General features: G+C 51.7%; 2 protein-coding genes across 2 annotated transcripts; one reads left to right on the forward strand and one right to left on the reverse strand.

The window, feature by feature from the left end:
* Positions 1-1,243: 1,243 nt before the first annotated feature.
* LOC149328040 (uncharacterized) lies at positions 1,244-2,083 on the forward strand. The gene is made up of 2 exons (XM_089562039.1): positions 1,244-1,571; positions 1,656-2,083. Exons 1-2 carry the CDS (start codon positions 1,355-1,357, stop codon positions 2,081-2,083), a joined length of 645 nt encoding a protein of 214 aa, XP_089418165.1. The 5' UTR covers positions 1,244-1,354.
* Positions 2,084-15,385: 13,302 nt separating this feature from the next.
* On the reverse strand, positions 15,386-17,543 carry LOC149328041 (uncharacterized). The gene is made up of 2 exons (XM_089561325.1): positions 16,811-17,543; positions 15,386-15,584 (listed from the first exon to the last, which is right to left on the reverse strand). Exons 1-2 carry the CDS (start codon positions 17,541-17,543, stop codon positions 15,391-15,393), a joined length of 927 nt encoding a protein of 308 aa, XP_089417451.1. The 3' UTR covers positions 15,386-15,390.
* Positions 17,544-18,320: the final 777 nt, after the last annotated feature.

Here is an 18,320-nt window from a genome sequence, read left to right on the forward strand (position 1 = left end):
GGCATGTTGGCCACACTTGTGGGCGGCTGTAATCTTGGCTGCAAGCAAGCCTCCTGACGATTTTTTACCAGTTGTCAAGCTTTGAAATTTTTTTCCTACGTGCTGTACAAAGGGTATAAGGGGTGTCATAAAAACAGGAGGAATCCTGTCCCAATGTGTTTTGTCTCTAACCATAACTCACACTCGTTAGTTTTTAAGCCTACGTAGGCAGACTTGTACAGTCCTTCCCATGAAGCCAGTTACTGTACTTGCGAACAGGTCTATAATGTGGCTGTTGGTTTGCTTGCAACAGCTTTCTGATATTTTTAGGTAACTGATTCTTTCATGAGCATAATTATAGTTCTCGTCTGGAGGCAGAATTAAAAGTTTGAAATGTTTGCTTTGGAACTTGATTGTTTTTAAGCCTGTCCTACTCATCTTACCTGACCTAGCACACTTGTATGAGATGGTATGCTATTTTCACCGTCTGATCCACATAACACCATGTGAGTTGTTGCACATGTAATCCTGTGTCTTATGGACGTAACCTGTCTTTCACTTGCAGGCTTGACCATTAGAGGCCGCAAATGCGGTGTATTTTCTGGACAAAACTCATCAGGTTATAATCTTCACTTTTTCTTCATTAATCTGTTCCTGAATGTTGTCTTTCAAAGAGCAGTGTGAAGAATACAGAAGCTTCAGTTCATAGAGCTCTGGTGAATTATGATGATATTTGCCTTTGATATTCTGGAAAGTTGTTTTCCAGAATATGTGAACTGTTGACCAAACTGTCACCCCTGTGAGTTCTATGCATTGATGATAGGACTTGCGCAGGCGTCCAAGGCCTCATCAGGTTTTTAACCTTTAGCTTTTGCTTCCTCTTGTACCCTGCCTAAGGAGCAAATAAAGAAAACAAAAATGGCAGTGTGCTAAACTTAGCTAATTGTCATTTGTTGGGTATTAGGCCCACATGGGTGGGCTTAGCACAGCGTCTATCATGATGGCAGTAATGCAAGTGCTTAGAATGGATTTCAAATGCTACCCTATTTTGTTGGCAAGGATGACATTTTTTGCAGCTGAAATGGTTTCAGCTGCTTGCAGAATTCATTCTAGGGATATATTTCTTCAGACCTGAATTCTTCTTAAGGCCGACCTATTCAATAAAACTTTTCATAAACATCCACAGCTGTTGCTAATTATGTCCTGCACATTGATCTTCATTTCCCTAGCTCCAGGTGAGCTGTGCAATGTTGGTTCCTGCTGTTGATTGAAAGTATTCTTCCTTTACCACACAGGTTCAGTCGTCACACACAGCGACCATGGTGCACCTCCTGTGCAAGATTCAACTGGTCAAAGGCGCCCAGTGAGCCACTGCATGGAATCTACTCCTTCTGGCAGTGGTAACCACCGGGGTAAACGTGCAGTAAAGAAGGTGCACGAATGCACCCACTGCAGCAAGGGATTCAAAAAAAGATCTCAGCTGGTGGTGCATCTCCGAGTCCATACTGGGGACCGCCCATACCATTGTGATGACTGTGGAAAGCGCTTTGCACAAAAGGCCCACCTGGAGACACACCAGCGCACTCACACTGGTGAACGTTCTTACCATTGTGAGCACTGTGGTAGGAGCTTTGCACGCCAGAGCACCTTAGTGCAACACCAGCGCACTCACACAGGCGAGCGTCCGTACCATTGTGACTATTGTGATAGCAGTTTTGCACACCAGAGCAACTTAGTGAAACACCAGCGAACTCACACAGGTGAGCGTCCTTACCATTGTGACTATTGTGATAGCAGCTTTTCAGACCAGAGCAACTTAGTGAGACACCAGCGAACTCACACAGGTGAGCGTCCTTGCCGTTGTGACCACTGTGGTAGCAGCTTTACATCGAAGAAAAGCCTGGTGGCACACAACCGTACCCACACGGGTGAAAAGCCGTATCAGTGCCAGCTGTGCCCCATGGCCTTTGTACAACATTCAATTCTTGCGAGGCATGTGAGATCCCATACGGGCGAAAAGCCCTTCCAATGTGATTTGTGCCATAAGACATTCGCTCAGGGAAAACATTTAAAACTCCACAAAAAGACGATTCACAAAGAATAGCAGCGAATTCTAATGCCCTTAGTCGATATGTTTTCCTATTTACCTTTTTATGTGCGATCTAATGAGATTCTGGCAGAATGCTCTATGATGGGTGGTGGTAGCTAACCTTCGTCTTTCTTTACATTTGTATGTTTTGTTCACGTTTAATGTTTTTTCAGGAAAATACATTTGTTGTTCCGTTAGGCTAGACACACACTCGCGATAAGTATTTCCTGAACACAGAGAGTAACCCTGCTATGCTTGTAAACTCGCATGAATGGAAATGAAATCTCGGTCATACGTGGATGGCATCACTTCTCGTTGGAGAGAGATTTTAAAAACATTGTTCCCAATATTACAAAGAGATGTAGCATACCAGAGACGTAATAGCATAGATTACCGCAAATTGACTACGCACGCGTAGTGGCATGGTTACAATCAGGCAGGGTCACTGCGCATTCGGAGCCGGCGTTCAGTAAACCAGTCTACATCTACGCTACTTCGTCTCCACTGCGCTAAATTTCTATTGCTAATGCCATTTATCTGCCTGCTTCAGTGAAAAGATTCAAGGGGTTAAAACATGCACAACCATTCTTTTTATTCGCGCAGTCTGAGTGGGCGTATTTTTGTGATCGTCATTATAAATTCACTATTAATATCATTGAACCGATTTCTGTTTGTGTGACAACACAGGAAAACCTGCTCTTGTGTTCATCTTAGTCTGTTTATTCTGGCAGTGCTAGTGGCTGGAATGAGTGGCGAACGGCAAGTGTCCGACCTCGTATTGATGTGTCTTGTGTTAGCGTGCACGTTTTAGAACAGTTCTCTGTACTTCGGTATCAAAGCCAACATAAAGAGTTTACGAACATCTACATCACCATTTCTCAGACCACTATCTCTGCTGGATATAAATGGCATAATATTTGTGGAGCATTATATTCACACCATTTTTATCTGTTGTGGTTGTCAGAATATCAGGTGTTTGTCACCATTTCATTTTGTGCTAGCTTCATTGTTGTGTTGGTGTTACTTGAAGAAGCCTTGTTTTTTTACATAAGGTGTTCTTGATAACAAGCTGCAGGGGTCATGGCTGCTGAAACAAAAATACTGTGATTAGTGCCTAAGACAAACATTGTAATCTTGTAGTGTATTGTAACGCACGTAATTTGGGTCATTTTTGTGAGGTTGCTTAGTGCACATAAGTATTTTATTCCAGTATCCATTACACATTGTTGAATACGTTCTGGCTGTTTGTAAGGGGTTCATGATAACTAGTTGCAAGGGTCGTGGCTGCTGAAAGAAAAAGTTTTTTGATTGCTGCCTATGAAAAACATTGTTATTTTGTAGTGTATTGTAAAGTTAGCAATTTAGGTTTGTTGTGTGAAATTGCAGATGATTATTTTATTACATTTGCGATTACAAAATGTTGAATACCTTCTGGCTGTTTGTAAAACTTGCTTGACATGTTGTGCACTAAATTCAAAAGCAGTGCAGTTCTTTGGTTACCTTTTTCTTCGAGTAGCTCGTTTTCTTTTTTTAGCATTTTGCTTCGAGCTTCCACATACATCATTGTGCCTTGCATCCAGGAAAGAATTTTTATTGCCACTTGCTTCAGCACTTGGTTCTAGTTCCCACAGCAAGTCCATTCTGTCTAATAGCATTGCATTTCCTGTGGCACGACAATGGGCGGTAGTTTTGTCTCTTACTTTGGAGAAATCATTGAACCTCTCTTTTTCTCAGCCACTGTGCATTTTCATGCCGTTACATGCATCCATTCCGATAAGAAACATTGAGCAACCTTCTGGGGAATTCAAATTAAATAGCCCCCGCTTTTCTTCGTTGCACGGCAGTAAGTCCTTTCCGTATCTTGCATTCGCATTCTCTGAAGGTCAGGCATAGTTAACGCATATACGCCTCGCGTCCTATATGTAGAACACCGCTTTTTGTTTGTTCAGAAACTCAAAATTTATTCTGTAAACGCTTGTGCCTGCTAACATAGATTCAAGAGGGTCTAAACTTTTTCTATATAGGGATCGCATTGCTTTGGTTATGTATTGTGCATTGTATGCATTCAGAAAGATTGCGCACTCTTGTCTGGAGTCCAGTTTTGAAATTCGGCCTCACTGACTATATTGCAATGCTGCAAGGAAGACACATAACATTTTTGCACTGTCATAAAAGGAAACCACCCCGCGTTATGAGAAATGAGATTTTTGCATTGGATGGTCACAACTGTCATACCCTGATTGGTGTCTGCGAGAAATATTGTCATCTTGTAGTGTACTGTAAAGCTCGGAATTTGATTAATTGCGTGAAATTCCTCAGCGCACATGAGTATTTTATTACAGTAGCCTTTGCAAAATGTTACATGCATTCAGGCTGTTTGTAAGACTCACTTCTTTGACATGTCGTGCATTAAAATTGAATTGCTGTGCGGTTCTTCAAAAAGCTGCTGTTTCTCTCTTTTACCGTAATTTTACTTGGAGCATGCACAGACAGCATTATGCCTTTCATCCAGCGAAGAATTTCTATCATCACTCTCTTCAGCTTTCAGTGCTGTTCTCTGATGGCATAGCATTACCAGTGGCACGACAATGTCAGGTAGTTATCTTGGCTGCTTTGTAGAAAAGTTTGAACCTCTCATTTTCTCAACCACCATGCATTTACGTGCTATTCATACATCCATTCTAATAAAGAATGTTGAAGAACTTTCTTGGTGAATTCAAATTAAATAACCCACTTTGTTGTGTTGCACATATTGTGCAGTCCTCCCCATGCCTTGCACTAATTATTATGTGAAACTCAAGCGCAGTTACACTGCATGTGCTGCCTGCTCCTTTGCAGCTACTTCTTTGTGGACACCCCCACGAGGCATATACATAGGTGCCAGTCTGATTTATTTCATTCAAAGAATATAAAATGTATGCTCATGCTACCATATTTTATTGGCCTGAGGAGTATAGTGTTCTGCCTGACATTTATGTCAACAGCTATTTCGATGGAGGCTAAATTCTAGAGGCCTGTGTACTGTGAGATGTGAGTGCACGTTAATGAACCCCTGCTGGTCGAAATTTCCGGAGCCCTTCATTAAGGCGTTCCTCATAGCCTGAGTCGCTTTGGGACGTTAACCATTCACTTAGGTTCAAGTAAACGACATATACAAGATGTTCCACCTAAAACTTTGCACAATTTTTAAATATAGACTTTTTTAGTTGGAACGCTTTTTTCAGCGTTGCACTGTCAGGAGGGAAACACGACGATGAATGGGCAGTGCCGCGGGACGGAGCGCTCGCGCTAGGCCAGCTGCCAAGGCTGACAAGGGACGATTTTGTTCGGGGTGGGTACCCATCGGATAAGAGCTGGCGCACTAATAGCACTAATAGGACTAATAAACCGTCGTACGTACAAGTTAAGCCGGATAAAATTCAAAGCCTGCAAGGATAGCGATCCGCCGAATCCGATATCGAAACCAATAGGAAACAGCGTCCAGTTTCGGTTTTTCTCTTGCCTTAATTGACGGCCAGTTTCCAATCAACTATACCTTGTGCGCAAGTGAAACCTTGCAGCCTCATATAAGATATAGTTATCTTAGGTTGTCTACTTGATGCTCATAATGTTTATTCGTATTTTAAATGCGCCCACGCCAACCATGCAGGCAAGTTGTGTGACGGCGAAAGCTGCGTCGCGGGCGGCATCAAAACTCGCACGCTTTCCCTGTGTTGCCGGTTGTGCCCGTTCCTTATCTGTTGCTTTACATATTTGTGTTTGTGTGTTCTCAGTCTGTGAGAAGGAGCTTTGAAGCAGGAAATCTATGCGCATAGAGAGCAAGGATAACTTCATTGCAGCCCTGTGAACGTCACTTTTGTAGCGTGTGGTAATGAAAGTGAAGACATAGTCCGTCTTTGTGCGCGCGTGCCGAAGTGTCAGCGTGCAGTCACGAAAGATTCAGGATTGCTTGTTAACGCCTTAACTAACATGAAAGCCGGAGAAGGGTAGTAGTAGTAGTAGTAATAGTAGTAAAGACTTTTAATCGACCATAATTTACAGGCCGAGCATTTCGACCGCCTGGGCGACCAGAAGCCGCTGTTCTTCCCCTTCAGCGCCAAGCCAGTCGAGCCAGGTGGTGATGGATAGAGAGGGTGGGGGGAAGGAACCCGACTGCTGAGCAGCCGGGCAATAGAAGAGGCAATGGGCCAGGTCCGCATCGATACTGGGGCAGTTGGGACAGGAAGGGTCCGATCGATAGCGATAGAGGAAGAGGCGGGACGGGGTGATAACTGCATTCATCTGAATGTGCCGAAGAAGGCGAGACTCCGGCACCGTGAGTGATGGACGAGGGGGAGGGTAAAGGCGTTTGTCGAGGCGGAGCTCAAGGTAGACCTATTTTATGGTGCGGCGAAGGGTGAGTCTCCCACCGTCCTCCGAGGGCTTGGGCCAGGGGATCAACGGTGCCCGGAAAAGTGTGTCGCGGGCGAGCTGATGGGCCAGCTCATTGCCGTCAATCCCTGAATGCCCAGGGACCCAGCGGAGGAAAACGATGGAAGGCTGCAGTCCGGAGACCGCTCGTTCGACCTCCTGTTGGAGAGAAGGGGTCAGGGTGCGTTTCTGTATGTGGTGTATAGCGGCTTGTGAGTCCGAATAGACTGTGTACTCTAGGAGAGAGGGAAGAAGGGAAAATGACTGGAGACCAGAAACCAGAAACAGGCACACTGAATCGTTAAAACCTTACTTTGCCAGAACTAACATATTCAAATTCTCTTTTTTTCCCCGCACTATTAACGAGTGGAATCAGTTTCCACCGTCATCAACAGTTGACATTGATGCCTTTGAACAGGCCGTTCATTGATTTTTTTTTTACTTGCCTTGTACTTTTTGTTTTGTGCTTTTTTGTATTGTGTTTATTGTGCCCCTCCTGCCAGGGCCCTTCACTGGGCCTGCAGTATGTCCTAAATAAAAATAAAATAAAATAAATAAAATAAAACAATGCGTCTGGAGGGTGTAGATACGGCCCGCTGGTGTGGGTTTCAGGAGCAGGGAGGTGTGGATGGTACAGGGCGTAGCCGCAGGAACCTCGAGGAGCCACGAAGGAGGCATCCGTGTAAGCTACACCCTGGGTATCAAAGAGAGGGGAATGGTGCTGTGCGGCCGCATGACGACGTCCGGCGTGCAGGACGGGGGACATGTTGGTCGGGAGCGGAAGGATACGAAGATTGGGGGCGGGGGTGGGAATAGGAGAGGTAAACGGAGAGATTGGAATGGGCTAGATACCCGCTCGAGTCAATAACCACTGACCCTGACGGGTAAGGGAAAGCCGGGCAAGCTGCGAGTCACGATGGAGACTGAGAAGAGAACGAAGAGGATGGAAGAGGCCTGTGGCAAAGAGCTTAGTGGTAGAGGTAGTGATAGGGAGGTTTAGAGCTGCCTTGTAGAGGCCCACAAGGGCAGTCTCGAGAGCGTTAAGTTGAGTCTGATTGAAGGAAGCGTAGGGTGCAAAGTACAAGACCTTGTTGAGGGCCAGCGCGTGGGCAACTCGGCACGCGTGAGCCTCGTGCAGACCTGAGCGTCGAGTGACCACGCGCCGCAGGAGGTGAGTTACAGAGTGGCAGGTGGTGACAGCGCGGTGAAGGGATTGCACATTCTTAGCCGCATGCAAAGGGAAGCCAAGAACTTTGCACTGTGTGACGACAGGAATGGGAGAGCCAGAAAGGTGGAGGGAGACGAAGTGGTTGTGTGAGCGCTGGTAGGAGGAATGGTTGAGAAGGAGAAGGTCGGATTTCTCAGGAGCAGGAGAGAGGCCAGCGGTGGTGAGAAAGGAGTCGATGAGATCTAGGCCACGTTGCAGGGTGTCCTGCACGTGACGGGGAGAGCCAGATGAACACCAGAGAGTGATGTCATCTGCGTAAAATATATGATGCAGGTCGGGAATTTCAGCTAGCTGGGAGGCGAGAGGGGCCATAGCGAGATTGAAAAGGGTAGGAGAGAGAACAGCACCTTGAGGAGTGCCACGGGTGAGGTGGTGTGGGTTAGACAAGTGGGTATCTACTCGAAAGCGAGCCACACGTTTAGAGAGGAATGAGCGGATATAGGAGTACATGCGGGAGCCACAATCGAAAGAGGCGAGTTGAGAAAGGATGTGATCGTGGCAAACACCGTCAAAGGCCTTGCGAACATCGACGGTCACAAGTGCGTAAATTTGAGTAGGTGTAGGGGACAGGAACGTTTGCTGGAGAATCAGAAACATGTCCTGTGCACAGACGAGGCGTCGGAAGCCAATGAGAGAATGGGGGAAGAACTGTGCACAGACGAGGCGTCGGAAGCCAATGAGAGAATGGGGGAAGAACTCCCGTGCCTCAAGAAAATCAGAGAGGCGAGTCAGAGCCATTCGCTCAAGGGTCTTACCAACGCACGACGTCAGGGAGATTGGACGGAGGTTAGAGAGAGAGGGAGGTTTGCCCGGTTTTGGAATCATAGAAATAAGGGAGGATGTCCAGGAGCTCGGCAAGCAGCCGCTCTCCCAGGCATCATTGTAGGTTTGAAGGAGGAATTCTTTGGCGCAGTCAGGACGGTTGCGAAGTGTGGTGTATTTAATGGCATCCTTACCGGGAGCCGAGCGTGTAGAATTAGCAGCCAGAGCAGATTCGAGCTCCCGGAGAGTGAAGCATTGGTCCAGATCGGGGTTAGGTCCACCCGAGTACGCCGGGTAGGAGGGTGCCAGAGGGGGCGGGAGGTAGAGAGAGGCGAGTTGATCAAAAACTTCGGAGAGAGTCCCCTGAGTGAGGGCTTTAGCTAGAGTGGGAGCAAGGGCAGGCTTAGTGCCAAGGAGGGATTTAAAGAGAGACCATGCGGATCGCGAGTGCAATGCAGAATCAAGGCCATCACAAAGAGCACTCCAACGAGAGTGCTCGAGGGAGGCGCAGTGGGCGACGATCTCGGCCCGCAAAGCAGTGATCCGGGAGGAAAGTTGAGCATTGTGTGGTTGGGAGCGAAAGGAGCGTTGAAGACGTTTACGGCGACGCCATAAACGGAGAAGGTGAGGATCTGGGTCTTGGATTGGGTAACGAGAGCGAACGCGACGGCTACTGGACGTGAGAGCTGCAGAGATGCGCGACGTCCAGTCGTCGTAGGATTGAAAGGAGTCGGAGGCGAGATTAGTGCGAAAAGCATGCCAGTCAGTGTGAATAATCGGATGACAGCGAGGGATGTGGGAGAGAGAGGTGGTGATATGGATGAGAAAGTGGTCACTTAGAAGAGTTTCGGCTGTCACCTGCCAGTGAAAGGAAAGTGAACCCCGAGAGAAAGTGAGGTCGGGTGTCGTAGGGCGTTGTGAGGCAGTGCCCGCACGAGTAGGAGAGCCAGGAGTATTAAGAAGGGTGAGGTGGCGTTCCTGGGCCAGACAATGGAGGAGGCGGCCGGGTTTGAGGGTTTGTGGGTAGCCCCAGAGTGTGTGAGGGGCATTAAAGTCACCACCAAAGAGGAGATGGGAGGTAGAAGAAAGAGAGTAAAGGAATTTGCCCAGAGCAGAGAATAAAGAGGAAGTGACAGGGGGGGGGGGGGTTGTAAAAAGACAAAAGGACGAGTGAGATGCGGGAAGAAGGGTGGTAATAAACCACACCAACTAAATATTTAAGGAGGGTGGAGGGGATGTCAATTTGCCCTACGAGCACGTCACTGCGTACATAAATAGACGCAAGTGGTGTGGTGGTGGTCGAGAACATTTATGTACAGGTATAATACAGGAGGTTATGCATGAGCTGACCCAGAGGGGGCCAGGCCTTACACATACTAGGTGGAGGTCCCTAGTTCGGGACCCCAGTGGCATCGGCCGCCGCCCAGGCTCGCGCGACCAAGGCCCGTTGGGCCTGCAGGTCAGAGCAGCCGAGCAGGGTCGCCTCCCAGTCCTCCCGGGTTGGGTTGGGGTGAGGGGGGATAGCAGGGTTGGAGGGGCCGGCCCACACCATGTGGTAGATGTCCGAAGACTTCTCCGCACAGTGCGGACAGCTGCCCGAGAAAGAAGGGTCGAAGTGTTTCAGAGCTGCCGGGCACAGCAAAGTATTAGTATACAGGCGGAGCAGAAGCCGCTCCTCTGCCTTTGACAGACCTTTACACGGGCGGGGATAAAGACCATGGACAGATTGATAGAGTAAAACGATGTCTTTGAAGGTGTAAGCTGGAATAAATTCGAGTTCCTGATCGTCAGGGTCGGAGGGGAATGTCCGGTGAGAGAGCGCGCGGGCGGCGGCGTCAGCTGCCTCATTTCCCTCAAGGCCCATGTGAGCGGGAGCCCAAACGATACGCCGCGCAGGGGTCACCGGTGTAGACGCTGTTTTGAAGAATGCGGTAGACTAGATACGGTACCCAGCCCTGCTCGACGTTCCGACATGCCCCTCGCGAGTCGGAAATAATTGTTTTTGAATTGGAATCAGATGCAGCCAACGCAATGGCGACCTCCTCCGCGTGTGTTATGTCACCGGCTCGGAAAGTAAGGCCGTTCACTGTTTTGGATTGGTGGACGACTGCGGCTGTGTACCATCCCCCATGGTGGGGGCCTGAGGCATCCACGTAGAATACGCCGGGTTTCGATCCATAGTGGCGGGCCAGGGCTTCCGCCCACGCCAGGCGCCGGCCATTATGGTCCTCACGGTTCATGTTCGCGGGAAGAGGGCGCACGTGGAGGGCGCATCTCCACTGGGATGGAATACGTACGCGCTCTTCCATGAGAGTGGTATGTTGGATGTGTAGCCGGGCAAGGAGGCGGCGACCCGACGATGTCTTCGAGAGACGTGTGTATTGGTTAGTCAAGTGGGCTTCCCGGAGCTCCCGATATGTGTTCACCATGCCTAGGCCCAGGAGGCGCTTGTTGGAGGTGGTCACGGGGAGGCCTAGAGCCCGCTTAATAATTTTGCGGAGGATGACTTCGAGTGAATCCTCGTCTTGCTTCCGCAGGTGGAGGTATGGAGTCGAATATAGAATTCGACTGGTTACAAATGCATGCGCCAGCCGCAAGGCGTCCTTACATCGTAACCCCCCGCGCTTGTTAGAAACCCGGCGGACCAAGCGGCCCACCTGGTCCCCCACCTGACGGAGTTTGGCCATTGTTGTTTCTGACCGTCTGTCTTGATGTATAAAGAGCCCCAGTACCCGGACTTCGATATTTTCAGGGATTGGACCTGTCTCAAGAGACAATGAAATTTTGGCTGTGCACTTTGGTGAGGGGCGTATGTGCACAAATTCAGACTTTTGGGTGGAGCATTGGAGGCCGCAGCGGCGAGCATAACGGTCCACTATGGTCGCCGCCTCCTGCAGGTTAGCCTCAATGTCTGCAAGGGAACCGTGCGTGGCCCACAGGGTGATGTCATCAGCATACAGCGCATGCTGCACACCGGCGACAGCATCCAGCTGGGCCGGTAGGCGCATCATAGCCAAATTGAATAAGAGAGGAGAGAGCACCGCGCCCTGGGGTGTACCCCTGGTTCCTAAATGAAAAGGGCCATGTTCTTTATTCTGGATCCGAATGTAAGATTGTCTGTCGGTTAAAAATTGCCGAATGTATTGAAAGGCATTTCTGTCGCAGTTAGTTTGAGAGAGGTGGGTGAGAATGATCTCGTGGGTAACGTTGTCGAATGCACCCTTCAAATCCAAGGCGAGTACGACCTTGTCATTGTGAGGGCATTCCACGGGGTCGAGGACAGCCCGATTGAGTTGTAGCAGGACATCTTGTGCAGACCTGTGTGGGCGAAATCCGAACATGGTGTCTGCGAAAAGGTGTTTGGATTCCATGAACTCGGACAACCTGTCACGGACCATCGTCTCCATGAGTTTGCCCACACAGGAAGTCAGAGAGATGGGGCGGAGGTTGTCCGTGTTGATGGCCTTGCCAGCTTTAGGAATGAAGGTGACCAGGGCGGTCTTCCACTCGATGGGTAGTGGCACTTCCCCAAGCCAGATTGAGTTAATGTAATTCAATAAAGACACGTATGCTGGGTCGGGAAGGTTGGCTAACAATTTGACTGTAATTTTGTCCCGACCCGGAGCGGTGCCGCGTTTCATTTTTGCCAGGGCCGCCCTCAGGTCGTGGAGCTGGAACGGTTGATCCAGCTCAACGTTCTCAGAACCTGTATAAGAGTACGCCGGCCCGCGGGAGTCCTGGGTGGTGCACAAGTACTGGTCCCGGAGCTTGTGCGCCAATTGATTTGTGTTGCCCTGAAAGCTGTGTATTGCTCTTTGGAGGTGTTTTTGAGTTTCCGTACGTGTTTGCGTTGGGTCAATTAGGGCGCGAAAGAGTCGCCACGTGTTCCGGCTGGACATTTGCCGCGCGGCCGTATTGCATCGGGCCACCCAGTTGGAGTCGGCGAGTTGGGCCGCATACTCAGCCGCTCGTTGAGTGAGCTTGGCGATGCGAGCTTTAAGTTTCCGGTTGTGCTTTTGCCGGCGCCACCGACGGACGAGGCAATGCCGGGCCTCCCAGAGATGGAGCAGGTGGTTGTCCACATCCGAGACCGCCTCTGAGAGCTGAATTTGAGTTTCGGAGGAGCGAAGGCCAGAGACCAATTGTTGTGACCAAGACTGGTAGCCCTGCTCATGTATGGGTGTGACATTGTTATAATTCTGCCTGAACTTGGTCCAATCTGGGAGTCGGGCTTGTGTTGTTGATCGCGCGAAAGGAAGGGTCCTAATCGTAGTATTCAGGAGGCAGTGGTCGCTGCCGAGGGTTTCCTCGGTGTTGACCCAGTCTGCATATTGAATGTTGCGGGTGAAGGTCAAGTCCGGACATGTATCCCTAGTCACGGAGTTGCCTATACGAGTTGGGTGGACTGGGTCAGTGTGAAGAGTGAGGCCCAGCGTTGACGCAAGCTCCGCCAACTTGCGTCCCCGCTTCTCTTCACGGCAGTAACCCCACATCCGAGCGGGAGCGTTGAAATCGCCCACAATCAGGAGGGGGTCCCGACCCGCAACTCTCAGCGCGCGGCTAAAGAGGTCCGCGAATGATACCTTCGGCAATTTCGGATTGCAGTATACATTGAGTATGTGTAGCGGTGGGTCCTGTTTGCGGAGTGGGAGGAGGGTCACCATTACATAGGAGTATTCAAGTTGAATGTCTAAGTCGACCTGGTTGGCTGTATAATTTCTATGGACTAATAGACAAGACGAGGGGTCCTGCTGGAACGTCGTATAATTTGTTAGTACGGCGCCTTTCCCTGGCTCTTGGAGGGCAACTACGGCAGGCAAATGCTGAAAGGTTGAAAGGAAAAGTCGGAGGTCGGCCCGCTTGGAACGGGACCGGAGCCCCCGACAGTTCCATTGAGTAATCGTAATGGGGGAAGCCGATTTGGAAAGAGGGGAGCGCCTACACCGGTGGTGTCCCGCCATGCTCAGATTTAGAGGTGAGAGGTGGAAGTGAGGTTGCCCCCGAGCCAGATACCAGGGGCTGAAGCTCAGCAACTGGAAGGGGGCAGCTATCTTCGTCATCGTCAAGGTCATTTACTCGGCGGGACAATCTGGAGGGCCGACCAGATACGTCCTTAAGAGGACCGGTTCTTCGAGAAAGGCGGGTGTTAGTCGCGACGTGTTGAGCGATCATAGAGGGGATGGCCTCCATGACTCTAGCGATGAGGCGTTCCATCGCAGTTGCCAACAGGGTGTCAAATTTGGCATTAAGACGGGCTTCGAGTTCGGCAAGGGAAGGATCCAGAGCCGGCGCCAACAGGGTGTCAAATTTGGCATTAAGACGGGCTTCGAGTTCGGCAAGGGAAGGATCCAGAGCCGGCGCCACCGCCGTCTCGCTCTCCATAGCGTCCGTGTCGGGGGTACTAGGGGGAGGGGGAGTTGTTTTAGCTTCTAAGGCTTCAATCTTGGCAAGTAGCATCTCGTTTTGTGCCCGGAGAGAAGCTACAAGGTTGTGGAGCTCAACGTCAGCCGCCGAGCGAGGGGGAGGGGAGAGGGGGTGGGAGGAGGAGGCAACCCTGCCTGAACCGCTCACCTGTTTGCCATTTTTGACAGCGTTGGCCCAGGAACCGGCCGCGCCACTCTTGTCTTGGGAGCGGGCTTGCTTCTCCTGGCCGCCGTGTGGGGGCGGGGGTGGCACTTGACAGCCCTTGACGTCCTTCCCGCTGGTAGGCGTCTGTCGTTTTGAAGCGTCGCTGCCGACGCTACCAGGGTGATGTGGCTGCCTGCCCGTCACGCTGGATTTCCCGCCCTTAGGGGCGGCTGGCTTGGTATGCCGATATTTAGCACTGCAGTCCCGCGAGTTCGTGGCATGGCCACCACCACAAACCGCACATTTTGGCATACACTGGTGAGGGGCCCGCACCCCCTCTTTTATGGATGCCTGCTGTCCACACAGGCCACACTTGTCTTGTGTTGGGTTGGGACAAGAGTCCGCCCGATGGCCGACAGTTCCACACAAACTGCAGGCCGGAATAGTCCGCAAATATTGGTGCACTGTGACAATCTCAGAATTGTAGTGCACGTATCGAGGCCTCACCGTGCCGGCAAAAGTGAGCCGAGCCTTGTTTGAGGAGCCGAATTTTCGGATATCGAGTAAAGTGCCGCTCCTCCACTGCACGCAAGGTTGGAGAGACTCAGACGTCTCTTCGTTGGCCACCGTAATGACCTCATAGCAGACGTCCGCTTCGTGTTCTTTGAGATGGCCGGCGAGAGGCACATCTCCTTTGGTCGATTTGATAGAAAAGTCGCCTAGCAGACGGTCTGCGACGTGAGCGTTCCGGGTGCTGGCGAGGATCAAATTTTGTTCCTTGCTTAAAAGGAGGCTCAACTCGGCTGCCTGAGGCGCCCCGAGGAAAGCGCCGAACGCGGCACCGAGCTCGCCGTGTTGAAAGGCGTCCCGGATGGCGAACGATTTCCGGGGCTTGATCACGATGACAAAGTCGTCCTTTTGAAACTTTGGTAAAGGCTTGGGCCTCCACTTGGTAACTGGGTTGCGGCCCTTACGGCCGGAGTCCTTCGCCGCTTGCGAGGCGGGAGCTTGGCGGGTAGCATTTTCGGCGGTTGCCGAGGCGTCCGCCGCTATTTTGGCCTCTCGTCTGGAGCGACGCTCAAGTAGACGGAGGAGAGATTCATTGCGGATCGGGTCCGCGGGTGCCGATTTGGGTTCCGCAGTGACGGGAACGGTCGACCAAGACATGGCGTCCGGGTCATAACCGCGTTGAACGGGCGTTTCCGTCATCTTGCAGAAAGCAGGAGCTCCCTCGCAGCCGAACGCCGGCGCAGCCGTTAGGCTTATCGTCGGCACCGGAGGCGGGAAGGAAAACCCACTTTAAAATTTGAAAAACTGGGCCCACCTGAATGAAATTGGTGTCCACGGATGCCGATCAGCTTGCCGAATCCAAAGTGAGCAAAATTGATGAGGTCCGACGACTTGAGTCGTGGCTGCTGTCAAAAAATGACGGAGCCGAAGCGCCACACGTCTGAGAGACGCGATACGCTGCCGCGTTCCCGCAAGTGGTGTGGCCGTAGTGGCATGGTAGGCGCGGTAGCCTGGGACGTTGCGGGCCGTCCGGGTCTCCTGGAGAAGGAGAAAATGAGGTGGGGAGGGGCGGGTGAGTTGATACTGGTGGAGGGGGGTCTTATTGTGGCAAAGATTTCGGCAGTTCCACTGCACAATCTCGAGGTCCTCGCCAAACGCCATTATGATAGTGGAGAGGAACGCGATGGTACGCGTTCCTTCTTTTTTGCCGGGGGGCAGTGACTCATGGACGGACTGGAGCATAGATGCGAAGGATTCCAATTGCTTTGATTGTGCTTGGAGGGTGGTAAGGATCTGGAGAACCGAAGTTTCCAGCTGAACCAAGCGAGTGTGATGTGCCTGTGTGGTGGTTTCTACAAGGTCAGCCAAAGGGGCGACCTGGGCGCTGGAGGAAGGAGTGGTGAACGTGGCGAGGTGCTCATTTAGCTTGCTAAGCTGGGAGGTAAGAGAGGAGGTGGTTATCTGGAGGGTTTGAGTCAAGGCATGTATCTGCTGTTGTAGATCGTGGGAAATGCGTTGCTTCTCTCGCTGCCTGCGTTCCAGCATTGCGAGCCGGAGGTCGAAGGAGCGGTTCTCGTCAGTCAAGGATGGAGAGGGTGGTGTAGTGGAAGAGAAGGACGCTGGCACCGAGGATCCTTTAACTATGGCGGCGTAGGAGCCTGGTGGTGACGTGATCGGAGATGATGGAGATTCATGATTAGAGGAAGAGGAGGAGGAGGAGGAGGCGGGGGAGGAGGAAGGGGTGGTGGGTTGAGTGGCCCGGCGCAAAGCTAGGCGTCGGAGGTATGCAGCTTTAGCACACTCGCGTTGCTTAGCAAGGATGAAGGGGCAAGTGGGGTCGAGGGAGGGGTGGGTGTTCCCCTGGCAATGAACGCACCAGGGCTGGGCACACACATGAGCGGAAGGGTCAGCGGGTAGAGGAGTAGCACAGCGACGGCACTTGGCCCGAACGCTGTGCTGGGGGCATTGGTGGGCGCGATGGCCTAGAGTGAGACAACGGGTGCAGGTGGGAGGCTTAGGTTTATGAGGACGGCACCGGAAGGCAACGCGTTTGAAATAAACAAAGTGGGGGATATTGGTACCAGCGAACGTTATGAGCACTGATTGAGTGGATCCCATCATGCGAGCAGCGAGAATATCTGTTTTGAAAGACTCCAGGTCATGCATGAGGTCATCAGGAGTGAAGTGGCCCCCGATGTTATGGATGACGCCGAGGCATGAGATGGGAGGATGGGGGGTGTAAGTTTTGATGGTGACAGGCTTACCATGAAGCTGAAGATGCGTGACAGAGAGTAGGAGGTGGGCGGTGAGAGGAGAATGACTCTTTAGAAACACAAGGCTTTGGGCTGGCCTGGCCTGAAGGGTGATGTCGGCACTGGTCTTCGAGGAAAGTTGTGCAGCGGAGGCGACTGCGGCGAGTACGTCGTAGAGAGGTAGCTGGGGGGTGAGGGTTCCAGGGGGAAGCTGGACGGCAACTGTGATGAGCTCGGCGCGGGGTCGGGCTGCGGTGGCAGGTTTACGGTTGGCACCCATGGTGGTCCAGCCGATTTCCTGGGAAGGAGTGTCGTCTGCCGGGGACGTCGTAAGGTCCATGTTTGAGTCCTCAGCCGGAGTCTCAATGTGCGACGCGGGTGCCGGGCTGGAGGTCTTGGTGTCAGTGGGACCTTTGGCTGGAGTAGGTGCAGCGGCTCCAGCGGCGGCGACGAACGCAGCCGGCTGCGACGCGTCTATGGCCCCGAAGCTCTTGGCGTCCCTTAGAGCGTGGAGTTGGCTCGGTGTGGACGCTGCGCCGACGACGAACGCTGCCGGCTGCGCCCCGGCCGTCGATCCGGTGCTCCCAGCGTCGCTCAAGGCGTGCAGTGCGGCAGGAATGTGCTCGGTTGCGTAGGCGGCGTTGAACGTACCCGTTTGAGAGACGGCTGTCGACGGGGTTGGAACAGGCCCCGCGGTGGCGGCATCGGTGGGTCTGGGCTGCAGGAGCTTGGTCAGACGCTGCATTGCGGCGGTGGAGGCGCGGCGCGTTAGGTTTAGCGAGGCGCCGCGCCGCTTCACAGTTTTGGAGACGCTTGGAGGGCCAGTTCGGCAGCGGGCCGTGATGCCGATGGTTTCCACGTGCTTCGGGAGCCTTCCTGAAGCGATGGAGTGTAAATCCAGGGGCGGGCGAGGCCCTGGACCAGGCCAGGGGCAGGTTAAAGCAGAGCGCGGTAGGCAGCCAGCTAACTAGGGCGGCGCCACCTAGCGGATCTTTCATCGGAGAAGCGTATAACCACAATACCGGACAAATTTGCTCCAGTTATTCCTTTAAACCTGCTATTTCAACACTTGCATCTGCGGGCAAGTAAATGCAACATGCGGTAGGGTTGTAACTGACGTTAACCTATCTAAATTCATTAAGTGTGTCCTCTGCCATGACCCTGTCACTCACTCGTTCGAAAGTGAGATTTGCTTGCTTAATTTCTCGTAGCGGGCTTTAGCACAGACAGCACGTTCGTGGCGATCGATGTATGCGTTCTTCTGTGTCCGTAATCGCGTGGAAAATGCTACCGTTCTTTCGGTGTTATGTATGAAAAGTGTTCACGGTGCACTGTGGTGACTAGTGCAAGCTGGTGAACCATATCCCAATGGCGGTACCTGTAGCCAGCAGCCTACGCCGAAAACTGCTTCAAACCGCCACTAGTTACTGCGACTCACCGGGCTTTGTTTTTTGTATATACAGGTCGTCCCCCTCTGCATGCTGGCATGGCATGCAAGCATTAAATCCCTTTTCCAGGTCCT

The sequence above is a fragment of the Amblyomma mixtum genome, chromosome 9, assembly GCF_055824585.1.
Source record: "Amblyomma mixtum isolate Tamu chromosome 9, ASM5582458v1, whole genome shotgun sequence".
NCBI lineage: Eukaryota > Metazoa > Arthropoda > Arachnida > Ixodida > Ixodidae > Amblyomma > Amblyomma mixtum.